Source organism: Leucoraja erinacea, chromosome 9 (genome assembly GCF_028641065.1).
Source record: "Leucoraja erinacea ecotype New England chromosome 9, Leri_hhj_1, whole genome shotgun sequence".
In the NCBI taxonomy this organism is placed as follows: Eukaryota; Metazoa; Chordata; class Chondrichthyes; order Rajiformes; family Rajidae; genus Leucoraja; species Leucoraja erinaceus.
The window spans coordinates 23,173,322-23,200,108 of record NC_073385.1 but is presented as its reverse complement, the minus strand read 5'-3'; the positions used below and the strand labels follow the sequence as shown (position 1 = coordinate 23,200,108).

At 41.4% G+C, this 26,787-nt stretch overlaps 1 protein-coding gene across 5 annotated transcripts; it reads right to left on the bottom strand.

The window, feature by feature from the left end:
• On the bottom strand, nucleotides 1-26,197 carry dhrs7 (dehydrogenase/reductase (SDR family) member 7). 5 transcript variants are annotated; one of them, XM_055640327.1, is made up of 8 exons: nucleotides 26,078-26,196; nucleotides 22,349-22,483; nucleotides 20,973-21,089; nucleotides 19,422-19,528; nucleotides 7,559-7,798; nucleotides 5,501-5,623; nucleotides 4,831-5,046; nucleotides 3-299 (listed from the first exon to the last, which is right to left on the bottom strand). In XM_055640327.1, the coding sequence occupies exons 1-8, from the start codon at nucleotides 26,106-26,108 to the stop codon at nucleotides 252-254; spliced, it is 1,017 nt and encodes a 338-aa protein (XP_055496302.1). In that variant the 5' UTR covers nucleotides 26,109-26,196; the 3' UTR covers nucleotides 3-251. The 5 variants fall into 5 exon arrangements, with proteins under 5 accessions (XP_055496304.1, XP_055496302.1, XP_055496301.1 ...); XM_055640326.1 differs by having other exon boundaries at nucleotides 6-299; nucleotides 20,973-21,125; nucleotides 26,078-26,195; XM_055640328.1 differs by lacking the exon at nucleotides 26,078-26,196 and adding an exon at nucleotides 22,914-23,070 and having other exon boundaries at nucleotides 7-299; nucleotides 20,973-21,125.
• Between the last annotated feature and the right edge of the window lie 590 nt (nucleotides 26,198-26,787).

Here is a 26,787-nt window from a genome sequence, read left to right as displayed (position 1 = left end):
ACATTTGTGGTTACAATTTAGTTATTGTCAGCTTTATTTGGCAAAGCCGGAAAAAAGTCTCAAGTTTAGGGAACATGAACAATAATCCCTTTAATTATTCTCAAAGTGGTCAGAGACGTAAGAAGCATTACAACATACATCCAATGTAAATGATATGGAAAAACGTTGGTGTTGCAAAGTGAACAATGTAAAGCCAATAAAGCTTTAACATGTAAAACCTGCATTATCTTCAACCAAAAATAACCAGAGCTTCAAGCTGTTTTCCCCTTTATCTTTCCAAAATATGTGGCATCAGCATCCTGAAATATATTTAAAAAAATAATCATAAAAAGAAAATCAATGTAAGAATAAGGATGTCCATACTATTCTGATGAATGCAAATCCCATAGGAGGTTTTGGATTAAATTATCCAGGAACATTTGACATGCTTAAATTATTTTGGCAGACACACCACCATGAACATTATAACGTTTAATAAGGAACTGCAGATGCTGGAAAATCGAAGGTAGACAAAAATGCTGGAGAAACTCAGCGGGTGAGGCAGCATCTATGGAGCGAAGGAAATGGGCAACGTTTCGGGTCAAGACCCTACTTCAGACCTTATAATCATAGGTCATAGGAGCAGAAGTAGGCCATTCGGACTGATTGTATCTACTCAGCCATTCAATCATGGCTGATCAATCTTTTCCTCTCAACCCTTCTCTTGCCTTCTCCCCGTAATCCTTGATAATCTTATAGAAACTTACAAAATTCTTAAGGGGTTGGACAGGCTAGATGCAGGAAGATTATTCCCGATGTTGGGGAAGTCCAGAACTAGGGGTCACAGTTTAAGGATAAGAGGGAAGTTTTTTAGGACCGAGATGAGAAAATCATTTTTTTACACAGAGAGTGGTGAATCTGTGGAATTCTCTGCCACAGAAGGTAGTTGAGGCCAGTTCAATGGCTATATTTAAGAGGGAATTCGATGTGTCCCTTGTGGCTAAAGGGATCAGGGGGTATGGAGAGAAGGCAGGGATGTGATACTGAGTTGGATGACCAGCCATGATCATATTGAATGGCGGTGCAGGCTTGAAGGGCCGAATGGCCTACTCCTGCACCTATTTTCTATGTTTCTATCCTTCCTTAGATATGGGGCCCAAAACTGCTCACAAATCCAGTCTGACATGCCTTATAAAGCCTCAGAATTACACCCCTGATTTTATATGCGTCCATTTGAAATAAATGCTAAAATTCAATTTGCCTTCCTTACTATCAGCACTTGCAAGTATCTTTGCACCTATGATTTCTGAATCCTCACCCCGTTTAGAAAATAATCTACGCCTTTATTCCTACTACCAAAATGCATGACTCCACACTTTGCTACACTGTATTCCATCTGCCACTTCTTTGACCCTTCTCTCAACATGCCCAATACCTTCTGCAGAGTCGCTGGTTTCTCTACACTACCTGCCCCTCCAACTATCTTCATATCATCTGCAAACCTGGCCACAATGCCATTGACTCCCACATTCAAATCATTGATATACAACGTGAAGTGTAGCGGCCCCAGCAACGGCCCTTGCCGAACACCACTCATCACAAGAAGCCAACCATTCTTTGCCTTCTACCATTCAGCAAAACTTCTATCCGTGTTAGTATCTTCCATCTAATACCACGGGCTCTAATCTTCTTTAGCAGCCTCACATGCGGCACCTTTTCAAAGGCCTTCTGAAAATCCAGATAAACAATCTCCACTGACTCTTCTTTGTCGATCCTGCTAATGTAACAATACCAATATGTTAAGCTGCTAAGCAGAGCAGAATCCCAATACTGCCAAGAGTCTGTTTGGTATTAAAGGGCAGTTTAAGGGTAATTACTAAAAATGCTGAAAATACTCAGCTGGTCAGCCAGTATGTGTGGAAAGATTCAGATTCATTAGTTTCATGTACACCAATGAAATACATTGTTTACATAAAGCTCAATGAGTAAATAATAAATACAATGAAAGCAAAACAGCAGGATTGTACAAAATTGTTCTGAAATCTGAAGTGGCGCAGAAGAGGTTAGCAGTTCAGGAATCTGATAGCAGTGGGGAAGAAGCTGTTCTTAAGTCTGGACAATAGAGCTTTCAAACTCTTGTATCTCTCAGAAAGTAAAGAGAAAAGGCAATGGCCGAGGTATCGAGCATCCTGATCGATACCTCCACTGGGCTCGGCAATGTTCACCACTTACGGCAAGTTCAGGCCCTGGTGAGACCACACCTGGAGTATTGTGTGCAGTTTTGTCGTCCTAATTTGAGGAAGGACATTCTTGCTATTGAGGGACTGCAGCGTAGGTTCACCAGGTTAATTCCCGGGATGGCAGGATTGACATGTGATGAAAGAATGGATCGACTGGGCTTGTATTCACTAGAATTTAGAAGGATGAGTAGGGATCTTATAAAAACATTTTAAATTCTTAAGGGATTGGTAAGGCTATATGCAGGAAAAATGTTCCCGATCTTGGGGGAGTCCCAAGCCAGGGATCATAGTTTAAGAATAAGGGGTAGGCCATTTAGGACTGAGATGAGGACAAACTTTTTTACCCAGAGAGTTGTAAAAAAATAAAACTTTTTTACCCAGAAATCTGTGTATTCTCTGCCACCGAAGGCAGTGGGGGCCAATTCACTGGATGTTTTCAAGACAGAGTTAGATATAACTCTTAGGGCTAACGGAATCAAGGGATATGAGGAGAAACCAGGAACGGGGTACTGATTTTGGATGATCAGCCATGATTATATGCGCTGAGTTTAACAATGCGGGGCCCTGGGATCTTTCGCCGAGGATTGCCAAGTGGAGCTCCGGCCAGCTCGGCCTGTGGATTTCGGGAGCTGCGGTCTCCGGTAGGAAGCGACCGATTTGGAAACTCCAAACTGCTGAGTGTTCTTCCGACGCCGGAGTTCCATCATCCGGCGAGAGGGCCTGAAACATCAGGCTACTGTTGCTGCAACTGCGGAGGCCTCAATAGGCCCCGACAACAGGTGAACAAGAGGAAGATGACTGAACTTTTATTGCTTTCCCCCACAGTGGGAAACGTTGATTCCGCTGTGTGGAGATGTTCATGTTAAATTCTATCGTGTGTTGTGTTCTTTTTATTTGCATGGCTGTATTGTAACCCAAATCTCGCTGTTCCAATTGGTACAGTGGCAATAAATGTAAACTTGAACTTGAATGGCGATGCTGGCTCAAAGTGCCAAATGGCCTACTCCTGCACCTATTGTCTATGTTTCTATCAGTGTGAAGGGACCAGGTTAGGTTGCTAGTGAAAGGGATTCCTAGAAACATGAAGCTGCGGAGCATCTCAGTGGCAGTTCCATTGATGAAGTCACTCCATTGCTTCCTCAGGTCAACAACCACTCTTTTGTTTTGTTAACATTATAGGCTAGATTGTTGGCCTGACACCATGACACAAAGGTCTCAATCGCTTGCATTTTATTTCATGATTCTTGTTGATCTGGCCAACAACAGTTATATCATCGGTGAACTTAAAGATCGAGTTGGCGTTACACTTGGCCTCACAGTCGTGGGTGTACAAGAAGTTGAGCAAGACAATGAGCACACAATCTTGAGCAGCAACAGGGTTGAGGGTCAGGGGGGAGGAAAAGTAATGACTAATTCTAACTGACTGAGGTCTGCCAGTCAGGAAGTCCAGAAACCAATTGCAAATGGAGGCCCCAAGACCAAGGTCTAGATGTTAAGGAAAGTGCTTGTTCAGTTTTATGGAGATGACGCCTGAGTTGTAGACAATACACAGCATCTTCGACATAGTTGTTCTTATTGTCAAGTGAATGTAATGCAAGAGATGATGTTCTCGATAATCCTTTCTTTCCAGTATGCAATTTGCAAGGAGTGTAGAGAAAGTTAATATTTCATAATGACATTATTTTTCCAATTGCCGCTTGAGCTGCTGAATGTTTCCATCAATTACAGTTTTTATTTCAAAATTTGATTCTGTTTTTATTTCAAAATTGGAAAAAGTTTGAACCTGGAGTAATGTGGAGATTAACGTAACTGCTTTTAATATGGAATTAATATTTAACAATAGGAAATTACAATTGTTCTCAAATTCATCTTGAAGTGTTATATTAAAAATATGATAGAATTCATTGTAAACTTTGCTGTCAAAAATGAATGCTCAGAATGACCTCAGTTCCACATAGGAGATTCTTTCTTGGCTCAGTTCCAAAGCAAACAGCTGATATTCATGAGAAAGTATAAAATCACTGCAACATAATTATGGTAGTTGCTTTTGTCCCTTTTAGTCCGGGTCGTTTGAAAATGTCTGGTTGGAGACACCAACGATACACTTCAATAGTTATACCACAGTTCAAGATGAGCCTGTAAGATGTCAATTTTTTTCCAGAAATAATTTATTCTTTACATTATCCAATGTCTTTGATGTAGATATTGAATATTACTGAAAAAATATGATTATCCCAATAAAATATTATTTGTAGAGAAATAGATTCAGTTGGTCTTCCTTGTATACAAGAAAGGGAGACCAGAGTTGATGGCGAAGGGACTGTAAGGTTTTCAATGTTTTGAAAGGGATGGAAAAAGATACCTTTGAGATTTGTTAAATAGTCTTATGGTTACGCTGTCCCAGTGCACCACCTAGATGTGGAAGAAATGGAACATCTAGGTGGTGCACATTTTCGTATCTCATTTTCAAATTCTACGTTTTTGATTACAAAAATGGAATCACATCTATTTAGTTTTTACTGTTAGCCTTAATATTGTATCATTTTAAGGAGCAAAAAAAATCTCAGGAACTGTCAAAATACACTGATTAACTGCAGCAAATTATACCTACCAATCCACTTTTCAAGTTTTTAATTCTTTTCACTGACATCTTGTCCGCGATTAGCCATGCCCAGGTGGGAGCATACTGCCACAGGTAAACATAAAATAGCAATGGCTGCTCTGAAATCCACATCTCTTTCAATCCATTTGCCATCCCAATTAACATCAGACGAGCACAACGAGCTGTTGGCATTTTGTGAGATTCCACACAACTCTCTGTCACAGTCTAAATAAAAACGCACTAGTAAGTATAAAAACAAAGCAGTAACTCAATGGGATCATCTAAATATATTTAAATATTCCCACAACCCATTAGTTTTCCCCAAAGGAAAGTGAAGATTCAAAAGAGATACTTTGGACATCGTTTTCTCATTCATATGTTAATTGTCCTTTGTCCATCTATAACGTATATATTTCTTCATTCATTTATTACGTATACATTTCAATTTGTGTTCCATGGAAACATCAAGATAATATTTTTTGATCCAGTATTTTAAACTGTACCTATACTTAGTCTATATTTTCAAAAGCACAAATACATAAAAAATGTAGTTTTACTTGAAAGAACAATAAATGCAAAAATCATATCATAGTTATATGGGGAATAAATGAGATCCTCAAAACTATCCTGGATATTACGCACCAGTGACAGTGATTGTTACATGTTTAACCTGTTGTACCTTATTCATCTCTTCAGCAAAAGCATTTTTCACAATATTTGAGTGGACTAATCCTGGACAAACCATGCTGATTACAATGCCTGGATAATTAGCAAGCTCTGGACGAAGAGAATTAAAAAATCCCTGGAAAAGAGAATATATGGAATCAATATGTACTGTGAATGATATAATTGGTAACCTAGTCGTCATTTAAACATTTGTTATTTTTGTTTTCACTGGGACAGTGCATTTGAAACCATCAATATGGTCAAGCCATCAGAATTTGACCATGCACTCTGAATATACATATAAAAATGCATTGCTGTCAGTGATTAAACTGATCTCAGTGCAATTAATAAACATCATGAATCTGTTACTGGAGCCCAGGAAAGAAAGAAGCGATTGATATTGCAAATGGGGTAATAAGTGATAAAGTATCAATAAGGCTAGCTGAACATAAAGTTAATAAATTATTTGGGCCAGATGGGATGCATCCTGGTTTGCAGAAATACAGGGAAGAAACTTCAGAGGCTCTCATTATAGTCTTTTAAATAGCTCAAGGTTTGAAAATACAAACATATTCAAAAATGGGTGGAGGGATAAACACAGTAACATCAGTGTAATTAGTTTAACCTTGATGAAGGGGTAACTTTTAGAAACTACTAGACTGAGTGGGACCCGTTGGGACCCAGCATCACACGGTCACCCAACGCAATATTCCACCTCTCCACCAATTCCAATATTGTTGGCCAGTGGGTGGGGGGTGGTTACTGAATCCTGTCACTAACCATATACTCTATGTAAGAAGTTTGAAAATAAGAACACAGGTGTGTCTAAACTGAATTATTCAAACGTTTAAAGCCATTTTTATTCTGAAACACTCCTGTACAGCTGCTGCTACAGCAAAAACGTGCTTTACATAACTTTCACAAACACACTCACCATATACATGGCAGTAAGCTCTCTTGAATTACTCAAATGATTCAGGGTGGCGTCTTCATTGTGCGCCTTCCGCATACAGCCACCTCTCCACTAAGTGGAAATAACGCACTCAGCACCACCTCTCCACTGAGCGGAAATTACGCAATCAGCGCCACCTCTCCACTAAGCGGAAGTCACAGAATGAGCCGCAATATTGCATTAAACACAGTCCTGATCTAATAAAACGTTTATTCACGGTTTTTCCTTCCAAAAACTGTTGCACACTTTTCAATAAGGCACAGTTAAAAGGCGCATTTTCAAAACAAACCTGTTGCATTTGGCAAGGCAACTTTAATTAAGCAAGGCAACTTTAGCATTCTCAAACCAACTTTTCAATTAGGCATGGCATTCTCAAATCAACTCTTCATATGGGCAAGGCATTCTCAAATCAACTTTTCAATTAGGCAAGGCAACTTTTGCATTCTCAAACCAAAACACACGTGGCCTTTAGGAGAGAGAATCGCAACATTTTTTAAACACTAACAACTCTTTTATTTTTCAGCGATGGCAAAAATCCTCTTGTCCTGTGCAGCGGAGGGGACTCTGAGTAAGATGGCCAAAAATCACAGCCGTAGGTGGCAGTGTTTTTTTCTAAAATCAATATACAGAACAACAGGAAGTGGTCAAGATCAGACTATTAGTAATATAGATAATCAAGGGAAGAAGAGAAATAATCTTCTGATCAACTGGGCAAATGGAGCAAGGTTCAGTTCAATTCATGGTGTTCAAAAAATGAACTTTTTTGGTGATACCAAGAGGTGCAGGTACATAGTCCCATAAAAGTAGTAACACAGGTGTGTAGGGTGGTGAAGGAGGCATTTGGCGTATGGAGTGCAGGAGTTATGTTACAGCTGTAAGAGGTTAGTGAGGCCACATTTAGAATATTATGTTCAGTCCTGCTCATCCTGCTATAGGAACTATAGAAAATAGAGGATAATAGTGCATGCTTGTGTTTCAAATCCGAGATGAATAGTTCCTCAGATGTTGATTCATGTAAAAATTACAAATTATTAACACCGTACCATTCTAAAACAAACTATTGAAGAATATTGGTCACTTAGTTAAACTTGTAATAGCTAAAATAGTCAACCCACATACCTGAAGAGCATGTTTACTACTTGCATATCCTGTAGAAACAGGTGCTGCCACAAGACCAGCCAAGCTGCTGACGGTGACTATCTGTCCCTTCTCGTGCTTAACCATGTAGGGTAAAACACACTTAGTCATTGACACTGTGCCAAGGAAGTTTAGTTGCATTATAGCTTTGTAAACATCAATGTGTGTGTCCAGAAATAGGGAGCGCTGGGAACGGCCAGCATTATTGACCAAAATGTCGATCTGAAAAAAAAATGAGCCCAAAGACAATAGGTTTGAGCATTTCATGGCTAAACAAAATTGTTTCTGCACAAAACTTATAACAGGAATCTTCATTTATCATCAAAACTGTAGCACTCAAGTAAGACACTCTAGTGACCAAACTTTTCTTTCATTTTCTTAACACAAGTATCAGTGTTAATTTCTACTGGCTAATGGGCCTGTCCCACTTAGGCGACTTTTTAGGTGACTGCAGGAGACTATGCAGTCGCCACATGGTTGGCAGGGGAGTCGCCTTCATGGTCGAGAGGAGTTCCCGCATTCCGGGAACTGTCGCAGCCTCATTATGGTCACCACGATTTTTTCAACAAGTTGAAAAATTATTGGCGACTAGAATGAAGCCGCCATGGAGAGTAGCGAAAATTCCCGTGCCGTGGGTGGGTCGGCAGGAAGTTCTAGTGGGTTGCCAGAAGGTTCTTGTAGGTTGTAGCCGGTGCTGACCGATGAATTTCATTGGGGAAAAATACGTAACCAGTAGTTTTCAGAACCAAGGATAACCGACCGGTAATGTTAAATGGCCGCCGAACTTCACAGCCGTGTATCTTTGGCTTCTTAAACGTTGTCTCCACTCCTTCATCCCCGCCCACCCCCCACCCCCCTTCTTTTAAAGGACTTACCGTACACTGTTCTTTAGCCGTCTTAATTACAGCGCCAACCTTCCTGTCATCGTGGTGTGTGTCTGTATCACCTTGGCTTTGCACCGTGTGAATTTCAGACAGGGCTACCCCAGCTTGCCCTGTCCCCCACCTGCGATGTGTGTGTGTGTGTGTGTGCGTTCCACTCTGACAGTCGCCGTTCCAGCTGCCGGTTTTTCAGGCGACTGCTGACAACTTGACAGTCGCCGGCAGTCGCCTTAAAAATCGCCTAATTGGGACGGGCCCATAAAGAGAAGGAATATTTCAGATATAATTAAAATGTAAAGTAATGCTTCTTGTGAGAGGAGTCTCAAAAGGTAAGGTTCTGGTATTCATTTATGCCCTCACATCTGTATAAAGAGCATAAAACATAGAACAGTACAGAAGATAGACACAAACATCACCACTGTACCCTCCTCTACAGCTTACCCTCATGCAACTCATTCCATATATGCAACACCCCTCTGCATTAAGAAATTGTGGAACAGGTCTTTTAAAAAATCGTTCCCCTCTCAACGTAAACCTATTTCCTCTAGTTCTGGGACCCACTACCTTGGTAAAAGACTGTAATTACTCACTTTGTCCAAGATTCGCATGATTCTGTGTATATCTACAATTGGAATAACGTATTCAGTTTTGCTTATCTCACTGTAGGAAAGATGCCATTAAGCTACAAAAAGTGCAGAGATTTATGAAGACGTTGCCAATGTTGCCTGAGCTATAGGGAGAGGTTGGGTAAGTCAGGACTTTATTCCTTACAGTGTAGGAGGCTGAGGAGCAATATTATCTATATGTGTATAAAATCAAGGGGTGGGGGGGGTAGAAAGGGTGAATGCACAGAGACTTTTTTTCAAATGGAGGAATCAAGAACGGGAGGCATAAGTTTACAGTGAGAGGGGAAAGGTTTATTAGGAATCAAAGCAGCAACTTTTTACAAGAGGGTGTTGGATAAGCCTAATGAGCAGCCCGAAGTAGTAATTGAGGCAGGTAGAATAACAATGTTTAAAGGAGATTTTGGATAGTACACGGATAGGAAAAGATTTAGAGGAAGGATTTAGCATGCAAATGGGACTAGTTTAGATGGGGCATCTTGGTGAGTATAGCCAAGTTGGACTGAAGTGACTGTTGCCGTGCTATGACTCATGTACTTATTTGCATCTCTTTTTACAGTTCTAATGAAGATTACACACAAAATGTCAACTTTCTGTTTCCACCAAAACTGCTGATGGACTGGTTTGTTTAGATTTTCAGATAATTGGTCACACTATTTATTTTTATCCTTTACGGAGAATCAGACTTAGAGTGGTAACTCAATTTGAATAGCAGGTAACTCTGTGTAAAAAACATTCTAAGTAACAGAAAGTAAGAAATTGTTTTTCATTTAGTGTACATTAATGGCATTCTCTTGTGCACTCCTTTCTTTCCAGCCTCATGTTACCCAGATCCATTCCCCTCCCCCACCTGGCTCCATCTTCCTCTTACCAACATACTCTACACACTTGGTCTGTTAATGCCTCGCCTCGCCTTCCCATCTGCCCTCCATGCTTCCCTTGTCTGGCTACACTCATTAGCTTTCTTTCTTATCAGTTGCCAAAATCTGCAGCCCTTTGAAGCCTCCACGAATAAACTTTCAGCATCTGTCAAAAGGGAGAAAAACAGAAGAGTGGAAACTATAGGCTGGTTAGCCTAACTTCAGTGGTTGCTAAGATTTTAGAGTCCATTATCATGGATGAGGTTGCTGAGTATTATAAGAATTATAGGAAGGATGTCAACAAAATAGAGAGAGTACAGAGGAGGTTTACTAGAATGTTGCCTGGGTTTCAACAACTAAGTTACAGAGAAAGGTTGAATAAGTTAGGGCTTTATTCTCTGGAGCGCAGAAGGTTAAGGGGGAACTTGATAGAGGTCTTTAAAATGATGAGAGGGATAGACCGAGTTGATGTGGACAAGCTTTTCCCTTTGAGAATAGGGAAGATTCAAACAAGAGGACATGACTTCAGAATTAAGGGACAGAAGTTTAGGGGTAACATGAGGGGGAACTTCTTTACTCAGAGAGTGGTAGCGGTGTGGAATGAGCTTCCAGTGGAAGTGGTGGCGGCATGTTCGTTGGTATCATTTAAAAATAAATTGGATAAGCATATGGATGAGAAGGGAATGGAGGGTTATGGTATGAGTGCAGGCAGGTGGGACTAAGGGGAAAAAGTTGTTCGGCACGGACTTGTAGGGCCAAGATGGCCTGTTTCCGTGCTGTAATTGTTATATGGTTATATGGTTATTTAGAAGTTCATGATAAAATAGGCCAAAGTCAGCATGGTTTTGTGAAGACAAATCTGTTAGAATTCTTTGAGGAAGTAAATAGCAGGACTGACAAAGGAGAGTCTGTGGATAGTGTTTACCTAGATTTTCAGAAAACATTTGATAAAGTGCTTTAAGAGGTTGCTGAAAGCCCATGATATAACGGGAAGATGCTAGCATGGATAGCAGGTTGGCTGGATGGCAGAAGGCAAAGAGTGGCAATAAAGGGTATTTTTCTGGTTGGCTGCGAGTGACTAGCGACAGGGGTCGGTGCTGGGGCCGCTACTTCTCACATTGTATATCAATGATTTAAATGAGGGGATTCAAGGCTAAGTTTGCAGTTGATTCGAAGATAGGTGGAGGGATCGGTAGTATAGAGAAAGCGGGGATTCTGCAGAAAGACTTGGACAGGTTGCGAGAGTGGGCATAGAGGTGGCAGATGGAATATAGTGTACCAAAGTGTGGAGTCATGCATTTTGGTAGGAGGAACAAAGCCATAGACTATTTCCTAAATGGGGAGGGAATTCAGATATCAGAGGTGCAAAGGACTTGGGTTTGCTGGTGCAGGATTTCCAAAAGGTTAATTTGCAAGTCGAATCGGTAGTAAGGAAGGCAAATGCAATGCTTCATTTATTTTGAGAGGACTAAGTACAAAAACAAGGATGTAATACTGAGGCTTTATACAGCACTGGTCAGACCGCAATTAGAGTATTGTGAGTAATTGTGGGGCACATGTCTGAGGAAGGATGTGCTGGCGTTGGAGGTTTACAAAAATTATTCCAGGAATGAGTGGGTTAATATATGATGAGCGTTTGACTGCATTGGGCCTCTACTTGCTGGAGTTTAGAAGGATAAGGGGGGGGGACCTCATTGAAACTTACCAAACACTGAAAGGCATGGATAGAGTGGATGTGGAGAGTATAGACAATAGACAATTGGTGCAGGAGTAGGCCATTCGGCCCTTTGAGCCAGCACCATTCACTGTGATCCTGGCTGATCATCCACAATCAGTACCCCATTCCTGCCTTCTCCCCATATCTCTTGACTCTGCTATCGTTAAGAGCTCTATCTAACTCTCTCTTGAAGGTATCCAGATAATGCTTGTTTCAGAATTAAAGGATGTTCTTTTATGAAGGAGATGAGGAGGAATTTCTTTAGTCAGAGGGTGGTGAACCTGTGAAATGTTTTGCCACAGAAGGCTGTGGAGGCCAAGTCAATAGTTATGTTTAAGATAGAGATAGATAGATTCTTGATTAGTATGGGTGTCAGACGTTATGGGGAAAAGGAAGGAGAATGGGTTTGGGAAAGATAGGTTAGCCATGATTGAATGGCGGAGTAGACGATGAGCCGAATGGCCTAATTCTGCTCCTATCGCTTTGAATTTATGAACAATCTCAAACCTTCCCTCTCCCACCTGGCTCCATCTGCTCATCAACCCCTCCTCATCTGGGTCTACCTATTATTTGCCAGCTCCTGCCTCAGTCCCCTCCCTCTCTACTGGCTATCTCCCCTCAACATTCTCAGTCCCTATGTAGGCTCGTGACCTGAAATACTCGCTAACCTGTTGTCTCCACAGGTGCTGCCTGATGCTCTGAGTTTCTTCAGCAGCTTATTTTTTACTACAGACTCCCAGTATCTGCAGTCCTTTGTGTCTCCAGTGCACATTTAGATACAGTTGAAATGCTCAAAGTAGAATCTGCTACCTAAATCTCAAAGGCATAGAAAACCCTTTCAGACGAACCTGGCTAATCCTAAATCAGACAAACAAGAATCAAAAGTAACAATATCTACCTTAGAAATATTTAATCTTAGCAATCCCAGCCCATTAAAAATGAATGGAAAAATCAGGGCCATTGACTTCCAAAATGTTGACACCATACAAATTGTATTGTTGTTTATTTTACAGCAAGCTAAATAAATTGGAAAGATGCCTTGAATTTCAACAGAGTTCACCTTTGATTATTCACCTTTGATTATTTAGTAAGTTCACCTTTGATTATTTCACAAACATAATTTCCTATGATTAATCGGAAGTGCATCATTGCATTTTCAAGTAGTTTTCTGGTCAAATTAAATTTTATAAAGAAAAATAGAAACCTTGAGCATAAGTGGTTGACTTTTCTGCACAAAACAATAATAATCGGAATACAAAGTGCAAAAATGGTCCAAGCAAGACTCTGCAAACTGTTAATGGGATCCCTTGAAAAGGCCTTTAATGTAAGTTACAGCACAATATAGGTAAGTTACTGGATTGCTGCTACAAATGTGATAAGTTACCATCACTGCAAAATAATATCCTTCTGATTTTTAGATATGTTACCATGTCTCGTGAAAATTGCTAGCTATTTGTTAATGTTTTGTGCAGTGAACAATATACTCACAAGGAACATTAGAGAAAAATGCGGACTCATCGGTCCAAAAGAAATAAAGGTAAATTATGAGTGCGTTTGTGTGCTTAAGGATATCAGACTGGGGAAGGTTTCACTGTAATCCCTCCATCAGTCATATCTTCCCACCCCCATACCTTTCCACTTATCGCAGAGGCAGCTCTCTCCGTAACTCCATGGCTCACTCATCCCTTCTGACCCAAACCACCCCCCTCCCCAGTACATTCCCCTACAATAGCAAGAGAGCAGGAGATATCCCTATACCTCCTTGTTCACATCCATCCAGGGACCCCAGCAGCCTTTCGGGTGAAAGAAAGGTTCAATTGCGCCTCTTCAAACGTTATCTATTGCATTCAGTACTGCCAATGTGGCTTCCTTGACATTGCCAAGTTCAAGTGTAGACAAGGTGACCACTCCACTGAACACTGGTGCTCTATTCATCTCCCAATGCTGGATCTCCCAATTGTTAATACTCCCCATACCAATCTTTCAGTCCTGGGCCACCTCCATTGCCAGAGTGAGGCCTCACAGAAACTGGAGTAACAGCACTCAATATTCTGTTTGGATAGCATGCAACTCAATGGTATGAACATTGAATTCTCTAATTTTACAGTGCCCTCTATAATGTTTGGGACAAAGACCCATCATTTATTTATTTACCTCTGTACTCCACAATTTGAGATGTGTAATATAAAAAAGATTGACTGGACATTTGTGTCATCCATCACAGTGGGAAGTGCTGGTTCCACTGAGGTGGATGTTTATGTTGTGTTCTTTATTTCTTGCTAGGAGAGGGCTGCTCATTCGCCTAGCTTACTTTTGATGAATGGCCAACACAGCACCAGGGTTTCAGTCCCTGATTATACAACATCAACTATCTGGTCAGAGCTGGCACGCTAGCTGGGGACGGAGCAGATGGCACCACTCAACCCCGAGTTGGAGTGAACGCCATAGATAGATAGATAAAATATTAAAAATCACATGTGGTTAAAGTGCACATTGTCAGATTTTAAATAAGGCCATTTTTATACATTTTGGTTTCACCATGTAGAAATTACAGCAGTGTATATACACAGACCTCCCCATTTCAGGGCGGCACCATAATGTTTGGGACACAGCAATGTCATGTAAATAAAATTAGTCATGTTTAGTATTTTGTTGCATATCCTTTGAATGCAATGACTGCTTGAAGACTGCGATTCATGGACAGAAACTGGTGATGCTCTGCCAGGCCTGTATTGCAGCCATCTTTAGCTTAGGCTTGTTTTGGGGGCTAGTCCCCTTAAAGCTTTCCCTTCAGCATATAAAAGGCATGCTCAACTGGGTTCAGATAGGGTGACTGACGGCCACTCAAGAATTGACAATTTTTTAGCTTTGAAAAACTCCTTTGATGCTTTAGCAGTATGTTTGGGATCATTGTCTTGCTGTAGAATGAACTGCCGGCCAATGAGTTTTGAAGCATTTGTTTGAAGTTGAGCAGATAGGATGTGTCTATGCATTTCAGAATTCATAATGCTACTACCATCGGCAGTTGTATCATCAATGAAGCTAAGTGAGCCAGTACCTTCAGCAGGCATACATGCCCCAGCCATAACACCCCCACCACCGTGTTTCACAGATGAGGTGGAATGCTTTGGACCTTGGGCAGTTCCTTCTCTCCTCCATACTTTGTTCTTGCCATCATTCTGATATTTGTCCACAAGACCTTTTCCTCTTTTAAGTAAAAATAAAGGCTATTTTTATACATTTTGGTTTCCCCATGTAGAAATTACAGCAGTGTTTATACAAGTCCCCCCCCATTTCAGAGCACCATAATGTTTGGCACACAGCGATGTCATGTAAATGAAAGTACTCATGTTTAGTATTTTGTTGCATATCCTTTGCATGCAATGACTGCTTGAAGTCTGTCATTCATGGACATCACCAGTTGCTGGGTGTCTTCTCTGGTGATGCTCTGCCAGGCCTGTATTGCAGCCATCTTTAGGTTATGCTTGTTTTGGGGGCTGGTCCCCTTCAGTTTTCACTTCAGCATATAAAAGACATGCTCAGTTGGGTTCAGATCGGGGGATTGGCTTGGCCACTCAAGAATTAACCATTTTTTAGCTTTGAAAAACTCCTTTGTTGCTTTAGCAGGATGTTTGGGATCATTGTCTTGCTGTAGAATGAACCACCGGCCAATGAGTTTTGAGGCATTTGTTTGAACTTGAGCAGATATGATGTGTCTATACACTTCCGAATTCATTATGCTACTACCATCAGCAAGTGAGCCAGTACCTTCAGCAGCCATACAGGCCCAGGCCATAACACCCCCATCACCGTGTTTCACAGATGAGGTGGTATGCTTTGGTTCTTGGGCAGTTCCTTCTCTCCTCCATACTTTGCGCTTGCCATCACTCTGATATAAGTTAATCTTCGTCTCATCTGTCCACAAGACCTTTTTCCAGAACTTCGGTTGCTCTTTAAAGTACTTCTTGGCGAACTGTAACCAGGCCATCCTATTTTTGCGGCTAACCAGTGGTTGGCATCTTGCAGTGTAGCCGCCGTATTTCTGTTAATTAAGTCTTTTGCGGACAGTGGTCATTGACAAATCCACACCTGACTCCTGAAGAATGTTTCTGATCTGTCAGGCTGGTGTTTGGGTTATTTTCTTTATTATAGAGAGAATTCTTCTGTCATTGGTATGGACGTAGTTCTTGGCCTGCCAGTCCCTTCGTGATTAGTAAGCTCATCAGTGCTCTCTTTCTTCTTAATGATGTTCTAAGCAGTTAATTTTGGTAAGCCTAAGGTTTGGCTGATGTCTCTAACAGTTTTATTCTTGTTTCTCAGTCTCATAATGGATTATTTGACTTTCAATGGCACAACTTTGGTCCTCATGTTGATAAACAGCAATAAAAGTTTCCAAAGGTGATGGAAAGACTGGAGGAAAGAATATGTGGTGTGAGCTCTCTTATACCTGCATTAAGGAGGCAATTAAACACACCTGAGCAATTACAAACGCCGGGGAAGCCAAGTGCTCGAAACATTATGGTGCCCTGAAATGGGGGCACTGTGTATAAACAGAACTGCAACTTCTACATAGTGAAACCAAAATGTATAAAAAAATACCATTTAATAAAATCTGACAATGTGCACTTTAGAAACATAGAAACATAGAAATTAGGTGCAGGAGTAGGCCATTCGGCCCTTCGAGCCTGCACCGCCATTCAATATGATCATGGCTGATCATCCAACTCAGTATCCCGTACCTGCCTTCTCTCCATACCCCCTGATCCCCTTAGCCACAAGGGCCACATCTAACTCCCTCTAAAATATAGCCAATGAAGTGGCCTCAACTACCCTCTGTGGCAGAGAGTTCCAGAGATTCACCACTCTCTGCGTGAAAAAAGTTCTTCTCATCTCGGTTTTAAAGGATTTCCCCTTTATCCTTAAGCTGTGACCCCTTGTCCTGGACTTCCCTAACATCGGGAACAATCTTCCTGCATCTAGCCTGTCATTTTGTAAGTTTCTATAAGATCCCCTCTCAATCTTCTAAATTCTAGAGAGTATAAACCAAGTCTATCCAGTCTTTCTTCATAAGACAGTCCTGACATCCCAGGAATCAGTCTGGTGAACCGTCTCTGCACTCCCTCTATGGCAATAATGTCCTTCCTCAGATTTGGAGACCAAAACTGTACGCAATACTCCAGGGTGTGGTCTCACCAAGACCCTGGACAACTGCAGTAGAACCTCTCTGCTCCTATACTCAAATCCTTTTGCAATGAAAGCTAACATACCATTCGCTTTCTTTACTGCCTGCTGCACCTGCATGCCTACCTTCAATGACTGGTGTACCATGACACCCAGGTCTCGCTGCATCTCCCCCTTTCCCAATCGGCCACCATTTAGATAATAGTCTGCTTTCCTGTTTTTGCCACCAAAATGGATAACCTCACATTATCCACATTATACTGCATCTGCCAAACATTTGCCCACTCACCCAGCCTATCCAAGTCACCCTGCAGTCTCCTAGCATCCTCCTCACAGCTAACACTGCCCCCCAGCTTAGTGTCATCCGCAAACTTGGAGATATTGCCTTCAATTCCCTCATCCAGATCATTAATATATATTGTAAATAGCTGGGGTCCCAGTACTGAGCCTTGGGGTACCCCACTAGTCACTGCCTGCCATTGTGAAAAGGACCCGTTTACTCCTACTCTTTGCTTCCTGTTTGCCAGCCAGTTCTCTATCCACATCAATACTGAACCCCCAATGCCTTGTGCTTTAAGTTTGTATACTAATTTTTTATGTGGGACCTTGTCGAAAGCCTTCTGGAAGTCCAGATACACCACATCCACTGGTTCTCCCCTATCCCACGCTACTAGTTACATCCTCGAAAAATTCTATAAGATTCGTCAGACATGATTTACCTTTCGTAAATCCATGCTGACTTTGTCCAATGATTTCACCACTTTCCAAATGTGCTGCTATCCCATCTTTAATAACTGACTCTAGCAGTTTCCCCACTACCGATGTTAGACTAACTGGTCTGTAATTCCCCATTTTCTCTCTCCCTCCCTTCTTAAAAAGTGGGGTTATGTTTGCTACCCGCCAATCTTCAGGAACTACTCCAGAATCTAAAGAGTTTCGAAAGATTATTACTAATGCATCCACTATTTCTGGAGCTACTTCCTTAAGTACTCTGGGATGCAGCCTATCTGGCCCTGGGGATTTATCGGCCTTTAATCCATTCAATTTACCCAACACCACTTCCCGGCTAACCTGGATTTCACTCAATTCCTCCAACTCCTTTGACCCGCGGTCCCCTGCTATTTCCGGCAAATTATTTATGTCTTCCTTAGTGAAGACGGAACCAAAGTAGTTATTCAATTGGTCCGCCATATCCTTGTTCCCCATGATCAACTCCCCTGTTTCTGACTGCAAGGGACCTACATTTGTTTTAACTAATCTCTTTCTTTTCACATATCTATAAACACTTTTGCAGTCAGTTTTTATGTTCCCTGCCAGTTTTCTTTCATAATCTATTTTTCCTTTAACCACATCTGATTTTTTTCTATTACAAATCTCAAATTGTGAAGTACTTCACACAGAGAGTGGTGAATCTCTGGAATTCTCTGCCACAGAAGGTAGTTGAGGCCAGTTCATTGGCTATATTTAAGAGGGAGTTAGATGTGGCCCTTGTGGCTAAAGGTATTGGGGTATGGAGAGAAGGCAGGTACAGGATACTGAGTTGGATGATCAGCCATGATCATATTGAATGGCGGTGCAGGCTCGAAGGGCCGAATGGCCTACTCCTGCACCTATTCCTCCATCTACGCCTCATCAACGCCCAGGATGAGGTGTTCCATACCAGGGCATCGGAGATGTCCTCATTCTTTAGGAAACTAGGGTTCCCCTCTTCCAGTATAGACGAGGCTCGCACTATCCCGCTGCTCCGCTCTTGCTCCCCCCTCCTCCCATTCATAACAAGGACAGACTCCCCCTTGACTTCACCTTCCACTCCATCTGCCATCGCATCCAGATTATAATCCTCAAACATTTTTGCTACCTCCACCGGGATCCCACTACTGCGCACATTTTCCCATCTCCACCCCTTTCTGCAGAGACCGTTTCCTCCGAAACTCCCTGGTAAACTCGTCCCTTCCCACCAAAACCACCCCTTCCCCAGGTATTTTCCCCTGCAACCACAGGAGATGCAACACCTATTCCTTTACCTCCCTCCTTGACTCCATCCAAGGACCCAAACAGTCTTTCCAGGTGGGGCAGAGGTTCACTTGCACCTCCTCTAACCTCATCTACTGTATCCGCTGTTCCAGGTGTCAACTTCTCTACATTGGCAAGACCAAGCGCAGGCTCGGCGATGGTTTCACTGAACACCTCCACTCAGTGAATCTTAAACCTACCTGATCTCAAGTGGTTCAGCACTTCAACTCCCCCTCCCATTCCCAATCTGACCTTTCTGTCCTGGGCCTCCTCCATTGTCAGAGTGAGGCCCAGCGCAAATTGGAGGAACAGAATCTCATACTTTGCTTGGGTAATTTACACTCCATGAACATTCACTTCTCTAATTTCAGATAGTCATTGCATTCTCTCTCCATCCCCTCCCCCCTTCCAGTTCTCCCACTAATCTTAATGTCTATGACTAGATTCTATCTTTGTCCCGCCCCTTCCCCTGACATCAGTCTGAAGAAGGGTCTCGACCCGAAACGTGACCCATTCCTTCTCTCCAGCAATTTGTGTCTACCTTCTAAAATTTAATAATAGGGAACATACTTTACCAAAGTGCTTGATAACACTTTTTGTTGCAGCCTCGTGGGAACTGGTTTCATTCAGGTCAAGTGTCAAAACAAGAATATCCTCCTCTTGTAATGTGCTATGATCTACAACATGAAACAAACATGGTCACTGAATGGAATATTCAAACAAAACAGTTAAAAAACAATAAATACAGGAATGAAAAAGATTATGCAGCATCTATGCAGCCAGAAACAGAGTCCATGTTGCAGATTTATAACCTTTCGTCAGAAATAAATAAAGTAAGAAAAAGAATGTAGTTTAAGTAGCAAGCATGGTGTGGGTGGAAGGTGGTGAGAACAGCTAATTACTTCTTAAGAAAGGCGGGAGAGAGAAAACAAGAAATTGTAGACCAGTTCGCCTGACATCGGTGTTGGGGAAGATGCTGGAGTCAATTATAAAAGATGAAATTGCAGCACATTTGGAGAGGACTGCAAGGAATCCATGTTGGTTTAGTAGATTTAATTCAGAACTAATTTACTCAAAATGTTCCCAATGTTGGGCGAGTCCAGAACCAGGGGCCACAGTCTTAGAATAAAGGGGAGGTCATTTAAGATTGAGGTGAGAAAAAACTTTTTCACCCAGAGAGTTGTGAATTTATGGAATTCCCTGCCACAGAAGGCAGTGGATCCAAGTCACTGGATGGATTTAAGAGCGAGTTAGATAGAGCTCTAGGGGCTAGTGGAATCAAGGGATATGGGGAGACGGCAGGCACGGGCTATTGATTGGGGACGATCAGCCATGATCACAATGAATGGCGGTGCTGACTCGAAGGGCCGAATGGCTTCATCCTGCACCTATTTTCTATGTTTCTATGTTTCTATGTAAGACAGAGAGTGGTGGTGGAATGATGTCATTCTGCCTGGAGACTGTCTGTGTGTTCCACAGTGATCTGTGCTGGGATCTCTGTTTTTTGTGATATATATAAATGACTAGGATGAAAGTGTAGATGGGTTGGTTGGTAGGTTAGCAGGCAACATAAAAATTGGTTGAGTTGCAAACAGTGATGGAGGCCATCAAAGGTAACACAGGCTACAGATATGAGCAGAGAAATGACAGATGTAGTTAATGGCAGGATTGTTAGCAGCATTGATGTTGGGTCTTGGGTTCCTGAGAGTAGCACTGCAAGTAGATAGAATGGTAAAGAAGGCGTATGGTATGCTTGCCTTCATCGCTCGAGGCATTGAGTACAAGAGTCAGAAAGACATGTTGCAGCCTTACAAAACAGGTTCAGTCACATTTGGAGTATTATGTGCAGGTTTGGTCACCTCTTTAGAAGAAGGTTGCGGAGGCTTTGGAGAGGGTGCACACGAGGTTTACCAGCATCATAGTATACCAGTACAGATCAAACATACAAATTCCTCCAAATTAGTCTGTAACCACTTCCTATATAATAGATTCCAGCATTTCCCCTCCCTGTGATGTCAGGCCAAATTACCCGATTGCAAAATCACATTAGTAAATTATTTTCCAGTTTATTTTTTCAAAAATATTCTTCCAATATTTTACACTCAAAACATTTTTACTTACCAAGGCAATGTTGTTTAACTCGCTGCAGTGCAACCTCGCTCCTCGAGGAAAGTACCAGTGAAGCTCCTAATTTTGCGAGTTGATATGCTAACTCCTCTCCAATTCCTGTAGAGGCTCCTGTTATCCATACAACTTTCTTAAAGAGTTTGGTTTCTGTCAGTTATTAAATATACAATTTATCCTATAACATTTCAAAAGTCAGTTCATGAATTAATAATAATTTTCATTAATTAAGATAAATTATATGCCTCAAAGCCCAGATCTTATTCTTTCAAAGATAACGTTTTGCACATAAAATGCCTGGCTTTAATTGGAAAATGAGGTCGAGATCTATCACATCAGGTCTCTACTCTCTTTCTTTGTTCAGATTTGCCTGATGGGCTTTACTGCAGAAAATAACTCTGCTGGCTTATGTCATTTCTTACATTGTGTGATCAAATAAATTAGAGAAAATCCATAACAAAAGAGAAGGTCAATTGACCCATCACCCCAGTGTTTAAAACAAAATTGCTGTGCCCTCTCCCACCTTTAATCAGGATGTCCATGGCTCTTCGGCTCATGGCTCTTCATGTATATATGCATGTGCAATGGAAAATCTCTCCCTTAACCACGCAATCAGGCAGTGTTCGGTATCCCTAACACCACCTGGGAAAAAATAATATTTATCACCCCCCCCCCCCTTTAATCGCTTTATCAACACCTCTAACTCAGCAGGACAGACAGCATCTCTGGAGAGAAGGAATGAGTGACATTTCGGGTTGAGACCCTTCTTCGGACGGATCTCGGGGGAGTGGGCGAGACAGTTATAGAATGTAGTCAGAGACAGTGAGACTGGTGGGAGATCTGGGAAGGGGGAGGGGATGGAGAGAGAGGGAAAGCAAGGGCTATTTGAAGTTCGGTCCAAATTTTTGTATTTGGTTTTTGCCTCTTCTGCTGGGGGATACTATATATCTCTTTTCTATTCACTTTATCTAGGTCCCTCATTCTTTTATACACTCCAAACAAACCTACAAAGCTGGAAATTAACTGGAGATCCAGTACTAGATTGCTAGATGCGGCCTTTGCTTATATATTGCCAAATTATTTTATAATCTTATTCAAGTGGCATTGAATCTTCATGTCCTTGTTTCACATTGTTTAACATCAACATGGGTTCAACTTGTACATTCATAATCTTTATGGCTCAGCATCATTAATGGCTGCAGCAGACCAAAATGCATCGATGAAGATACAGGCAAATCGAAATGATCATAAATTGAAAAAAATGCAGAATTCAAATCGGAAATAAAATTTCTCCTGATGTATTGGATACATTTTTACAACACTGTGTAAAAATAATGAATCTAATAAACAGAGAAATATATTGACTTTGTTACCTGGTTTATTTCCCAGATATTCAGCCCATAACAGGGTAAAATCTGCATCAGCCCTGATGAACCGAACAAATTGCATAATCACATAAATCACTAAACAGTAACCCGTCACTGACAGGAGATCCATTGTTTTAATATCTGACAAAAAAAAAAGAAAAGTGTGAATGTAACCATTCCTTAAAGGATGATGTTTCAATTCAATTCAGTTTTCATAAACATGATCCCAAAAAGCACACATTAATGTGTCAATGCATTTCAGACAATTCAAAAATATAAAAGATAGACAGATTTTAATTTACGTAGAAATCAGCATTTATGCCAGGAATCCAAAAGTCATATTATTATCAATACATTTTTCTTGACATTTTGATGTTCAGAAATTATTCGTTATTGCTGCAAAAGCTTTCCAACCTGTTGAAGTTTTATCCTTTAAAGTGAAAAGCAATATATTTTAAGCACAGTTTGTCCAATAGTTTACGTGTACTTTTGAAACATTGTGCTTTTAATCTGCTCTATCTGTAATTGTACTGAAGTTCAAGTAAAAAGCAAAAGGAGTCTGAAAACTCACCATGGGAACGTTAGCCATCAAAAATTGATGCCTCCCAGAAGAGGTGACGAGAATGGCTATTAATCATCAATTAATGCCAAAATTTTAAAATATTAATGATAGAAGGATTTTGGAAGGAAATTCCAGTGTATTGGCCAGATAGCAGAAGGTACTGTCAACAAAATCAGAAATGTGCAGCTGGTCAATCAACATGGAGCATGACCGTCTAACCTGCGTACAGGTGTCAAAACCACCAGTACCGACCACCATTAAAGATAGGAAGTTGGACAGAAAGGCAGGGTCCTTCGTGATTGCCAAAGTGTCAATCTGCTGAGGTAAATCGAGGCCTGGTGGAAAACTTACTCTTCTTCTCTGCCAATTACGCACATTCAGCAAACTGAAAAATAATTTGATCTCCTACTTTACATATATCCAGAGTTAACAAATCTAAAATGGGGACAATGCTGCCTGGATTAGAGAGTATTAGCTCAAAGAAGGGTTGGACAGAGTTGGATTGTTTTCTTTGGAATGCAGGGGGATGAGGGGAGGTCTAATAGATATACCTTTTTCCTTGGGTATATATTTCAAAGAGTAAAGAGCAGAGCTTTAAGATGAGAGGGGTAAAATGTAAATATGATGTTTGGGAAAAGTTTTTTTTCCCTTTTTACACTACCAGGAGTGGCAGTGGAGGTACATATGATAGTGGTATTTAACTCTTTTAGATAAGCACATGGGTATGCAGGGAATTGGAGGATGTGATCATGTGCCGGCAGATGAGATTAGTTAAGCTTGGTATCGTGTTCTGCACAGACATTGCGTGTAATGTGTTCTACATAATACCCCACAAAAATGTCTATGTTATTTAAAAACACGCACTTTGGTGATTAGCAATGAGACATCCTTTAAAAGGGGTTAAAATGCCATATTAGAATTTCCCACACATTCCAGTGGACAAATATACTGATGTGACTTTGAACCATACAAAGAAAAATCAAGCTAGATTATGATCAATTAACAATACAATCGGGCAAGATGCCAGTATTACTACAGGTTTAACCTCCCTACATTAGAAAAGGATTTAAAAAAATACTGAAAACATGTTTCAACTAAAATTTAAAACAATGAACATTATGCATACAACCTCTTCGCAGTCCATATAATTCCCTTCAATACTGCACATATATCTCCAGAAGTGCAATGTCTAAAATCGGTAAAAGAGTAGCCCGAACAAACACATTTTGCCTCTTCCTGTGCAGATTTAGCCGCTGGATGGTCTGGGTTCTTGCTGCATTGGCACTCATTTCAGCAGTGAGGAGAAATCAACCTGTACACAGGGCTCAAAATTAATGGTTGCCCGGGTGCCAATGGTGACCTAAAGTCTCGCCGGGCAACCCAAGAGCCCTGCCATTTTGTTTGGCTTGGCAAGCGCCCGGGGCACCTATTGTTCAACACTGAGCGGGCCCCTCTCTCCATCTCTCTGTCACTCTCCGTCTCCACCCGCCATCCGTATCCGTGTCCGGGCCGCCAGTTCTCCGCTCTCTCCTCGTCCTCCGGCTCGGCCAGCCGCCTTACACATGCGCACTGCCAGGACCTGCACATCCTCGCCCTGCACATGCGCACAACCACGGCCAGCACATCATTGGCCGTGGTTGTGCGCATGTGCTGCCCTGCACATGCGCACTGCCATGGCAACTGGACACTTTCGCGTCGGCCACTTTCTCCCTCCCTTTGCATTGTGGGAGATCTGGCCGCCATTGCTGTCTGGTCGCTGCCTCGCCGCGACCACTGAAAACCAACGCAGAATCACTCCCTGGAGCTGGAGTAACTCCCTGGAGTAACTCTTCCTTCTTAGTTTCCTGGTCCTCCAAAAATAATTTAAATGGAATTTAAACAGGAATGGACTCACCACAACCAAACTCTGAAAAAATAACAGCCTATTGCACTTTATCTGTTTATTTATTGTGTATATATATGGTTTATGGTATATAGACACACTGAACTTTTATCTCCTGTTCTGTATTATGTTTACATATTCTGTTATGCTGCAGCAAGCAAGAATTTCATTGTCGTATCTGGGACACATGACAATAAAACTCTCTTGACTTGGGCTTAAGCAAAAAAGGCTTATTGGGGAAAATAGAGCTACCTTAAATTTAGTTGCATCTGGTTGGGTAACTATGGTAGGGTGAAGACTATTCCATGCTTTAATTGTGCGGGGGAACTCCATGGAGCAGCCAGCATCTCTGGATAGAAGAAATTGGGTGACGTTTTGGGTAGAGACCCTTCTTTAGATTTCCTCTGGTTTTAGTGTTTTTAGCTTAAGTTAAAGATACAGCGTGGAAAAAGACCCTTAGGCCCACCAAATCCATGCCGACCACTGATCACCCGTACACTAGTTCTATCTATCTAGAAACTAGCCTAAGTTTCTTACTCTTGTTAGTTCCTTTAAATTATTTTTTCTCTAATTTAAAAAATTCTGCCTGCATTTTTATTCAATAATGTTTGTACCGATCTGCCAGGTACATTTTGATGCTGTGAGCAGAGGTAATCAGACAAAATTGAATGTCCTTTGTTGTCCTTTATTGAAAGAAAGACCTATCAAATAAACTATAGACTACATTGTGGACATGGTTCTTAAAAATGTACCCTGACATTAATACACACTGCCAGTAATGAGCAATTGACTGACATAACAAATGATTGCAGCAAAAATAAATGGTGTAATCCAAAACAAATGACTCTCAATACAGTACTAGAAATCGTAAATTATAAAACAATCATTAGGTTGGAGAACTGTCGATTGCTCGAGCATCCAATAAAACTAATGATTTAAGGCCTGTCATTTGACGCTCAGTTGACTTTAGAAGATTCTTATGGCATTGAAGTTCAGTAAAAATATATCCATGGAATCACAACCTGCTGATAATAAACTGAACAGTTCCTCCCTACACAACAATCTTGACAGGTGTGTTATTGAACAAAATCTGGCACCGAGCCACACGAGGTGATGTTAGAGCTGACACGACATACTTAATGAGAGAGGCTGAAGGAGGAAGAAGCGACTAAAAGAGTAAAACAGCCCATGAGGGTAGAGGAAGGAGGGGGAGCTGGTCTTAGTTTATGAGTAAATAATCGTTGTTTTCTTGTAGAATCATTAACCCAGTCACACACTTCATTCAACTCACCTGCTTTGGGGTCGGGATCCGGTGAACGCATGCGTGAGCGCGGATGACATCACCTCCGGATTGCTACAGTTGCTGAACCTTGTCTCGCTGTCCATCGTTCAGCACCGTGACATGTATCCAACACAGCCCACGGCTCAATGAGCCCTCACAACTCTGGCAGCTGTAAATCCTTTATTTTGGAGCTCAATTACAGTGTATGAGGGAAGCGATTTGGAGTTAAATTTTCTGTTGTTAAATATCAAAGTAGCGATAACTGTATATATGTATGGGAAGGTACAGCAGGTTAGAAAAACCAATATTGATTGAGTATGAATATTGATTTCTCCAACTTCATGTAACCCTTGCATCCCTCTCTTCTCATCCCTCCGTCGTACCAGCTTCAAAATTGTCTTGTTGAGTCTCATTGGCTGTACTCGTTTTCACCTTGCACACGGCTAACAATGGCCTATTTCCTTTACCGTTGTTACTTTTGTTGCATATCTTTCATTCATTTGTTCTACATCTTCCTACATCGTCTGTATGTCTCGTTTCAGCTTCACCCCTGACTCTCAGAAATGTGACCTATTCCTTTGCTCCAGAGACGCTGTCTGACCCGCTGAGTTACTCCAGCTTTTTGTTCATATCTTCGGTAAATATATGTATATATGGGTGTCTGCCTTTATCTCTCCTCCACACACACACACTGCATAGCTGACAAACATTTTCAGATT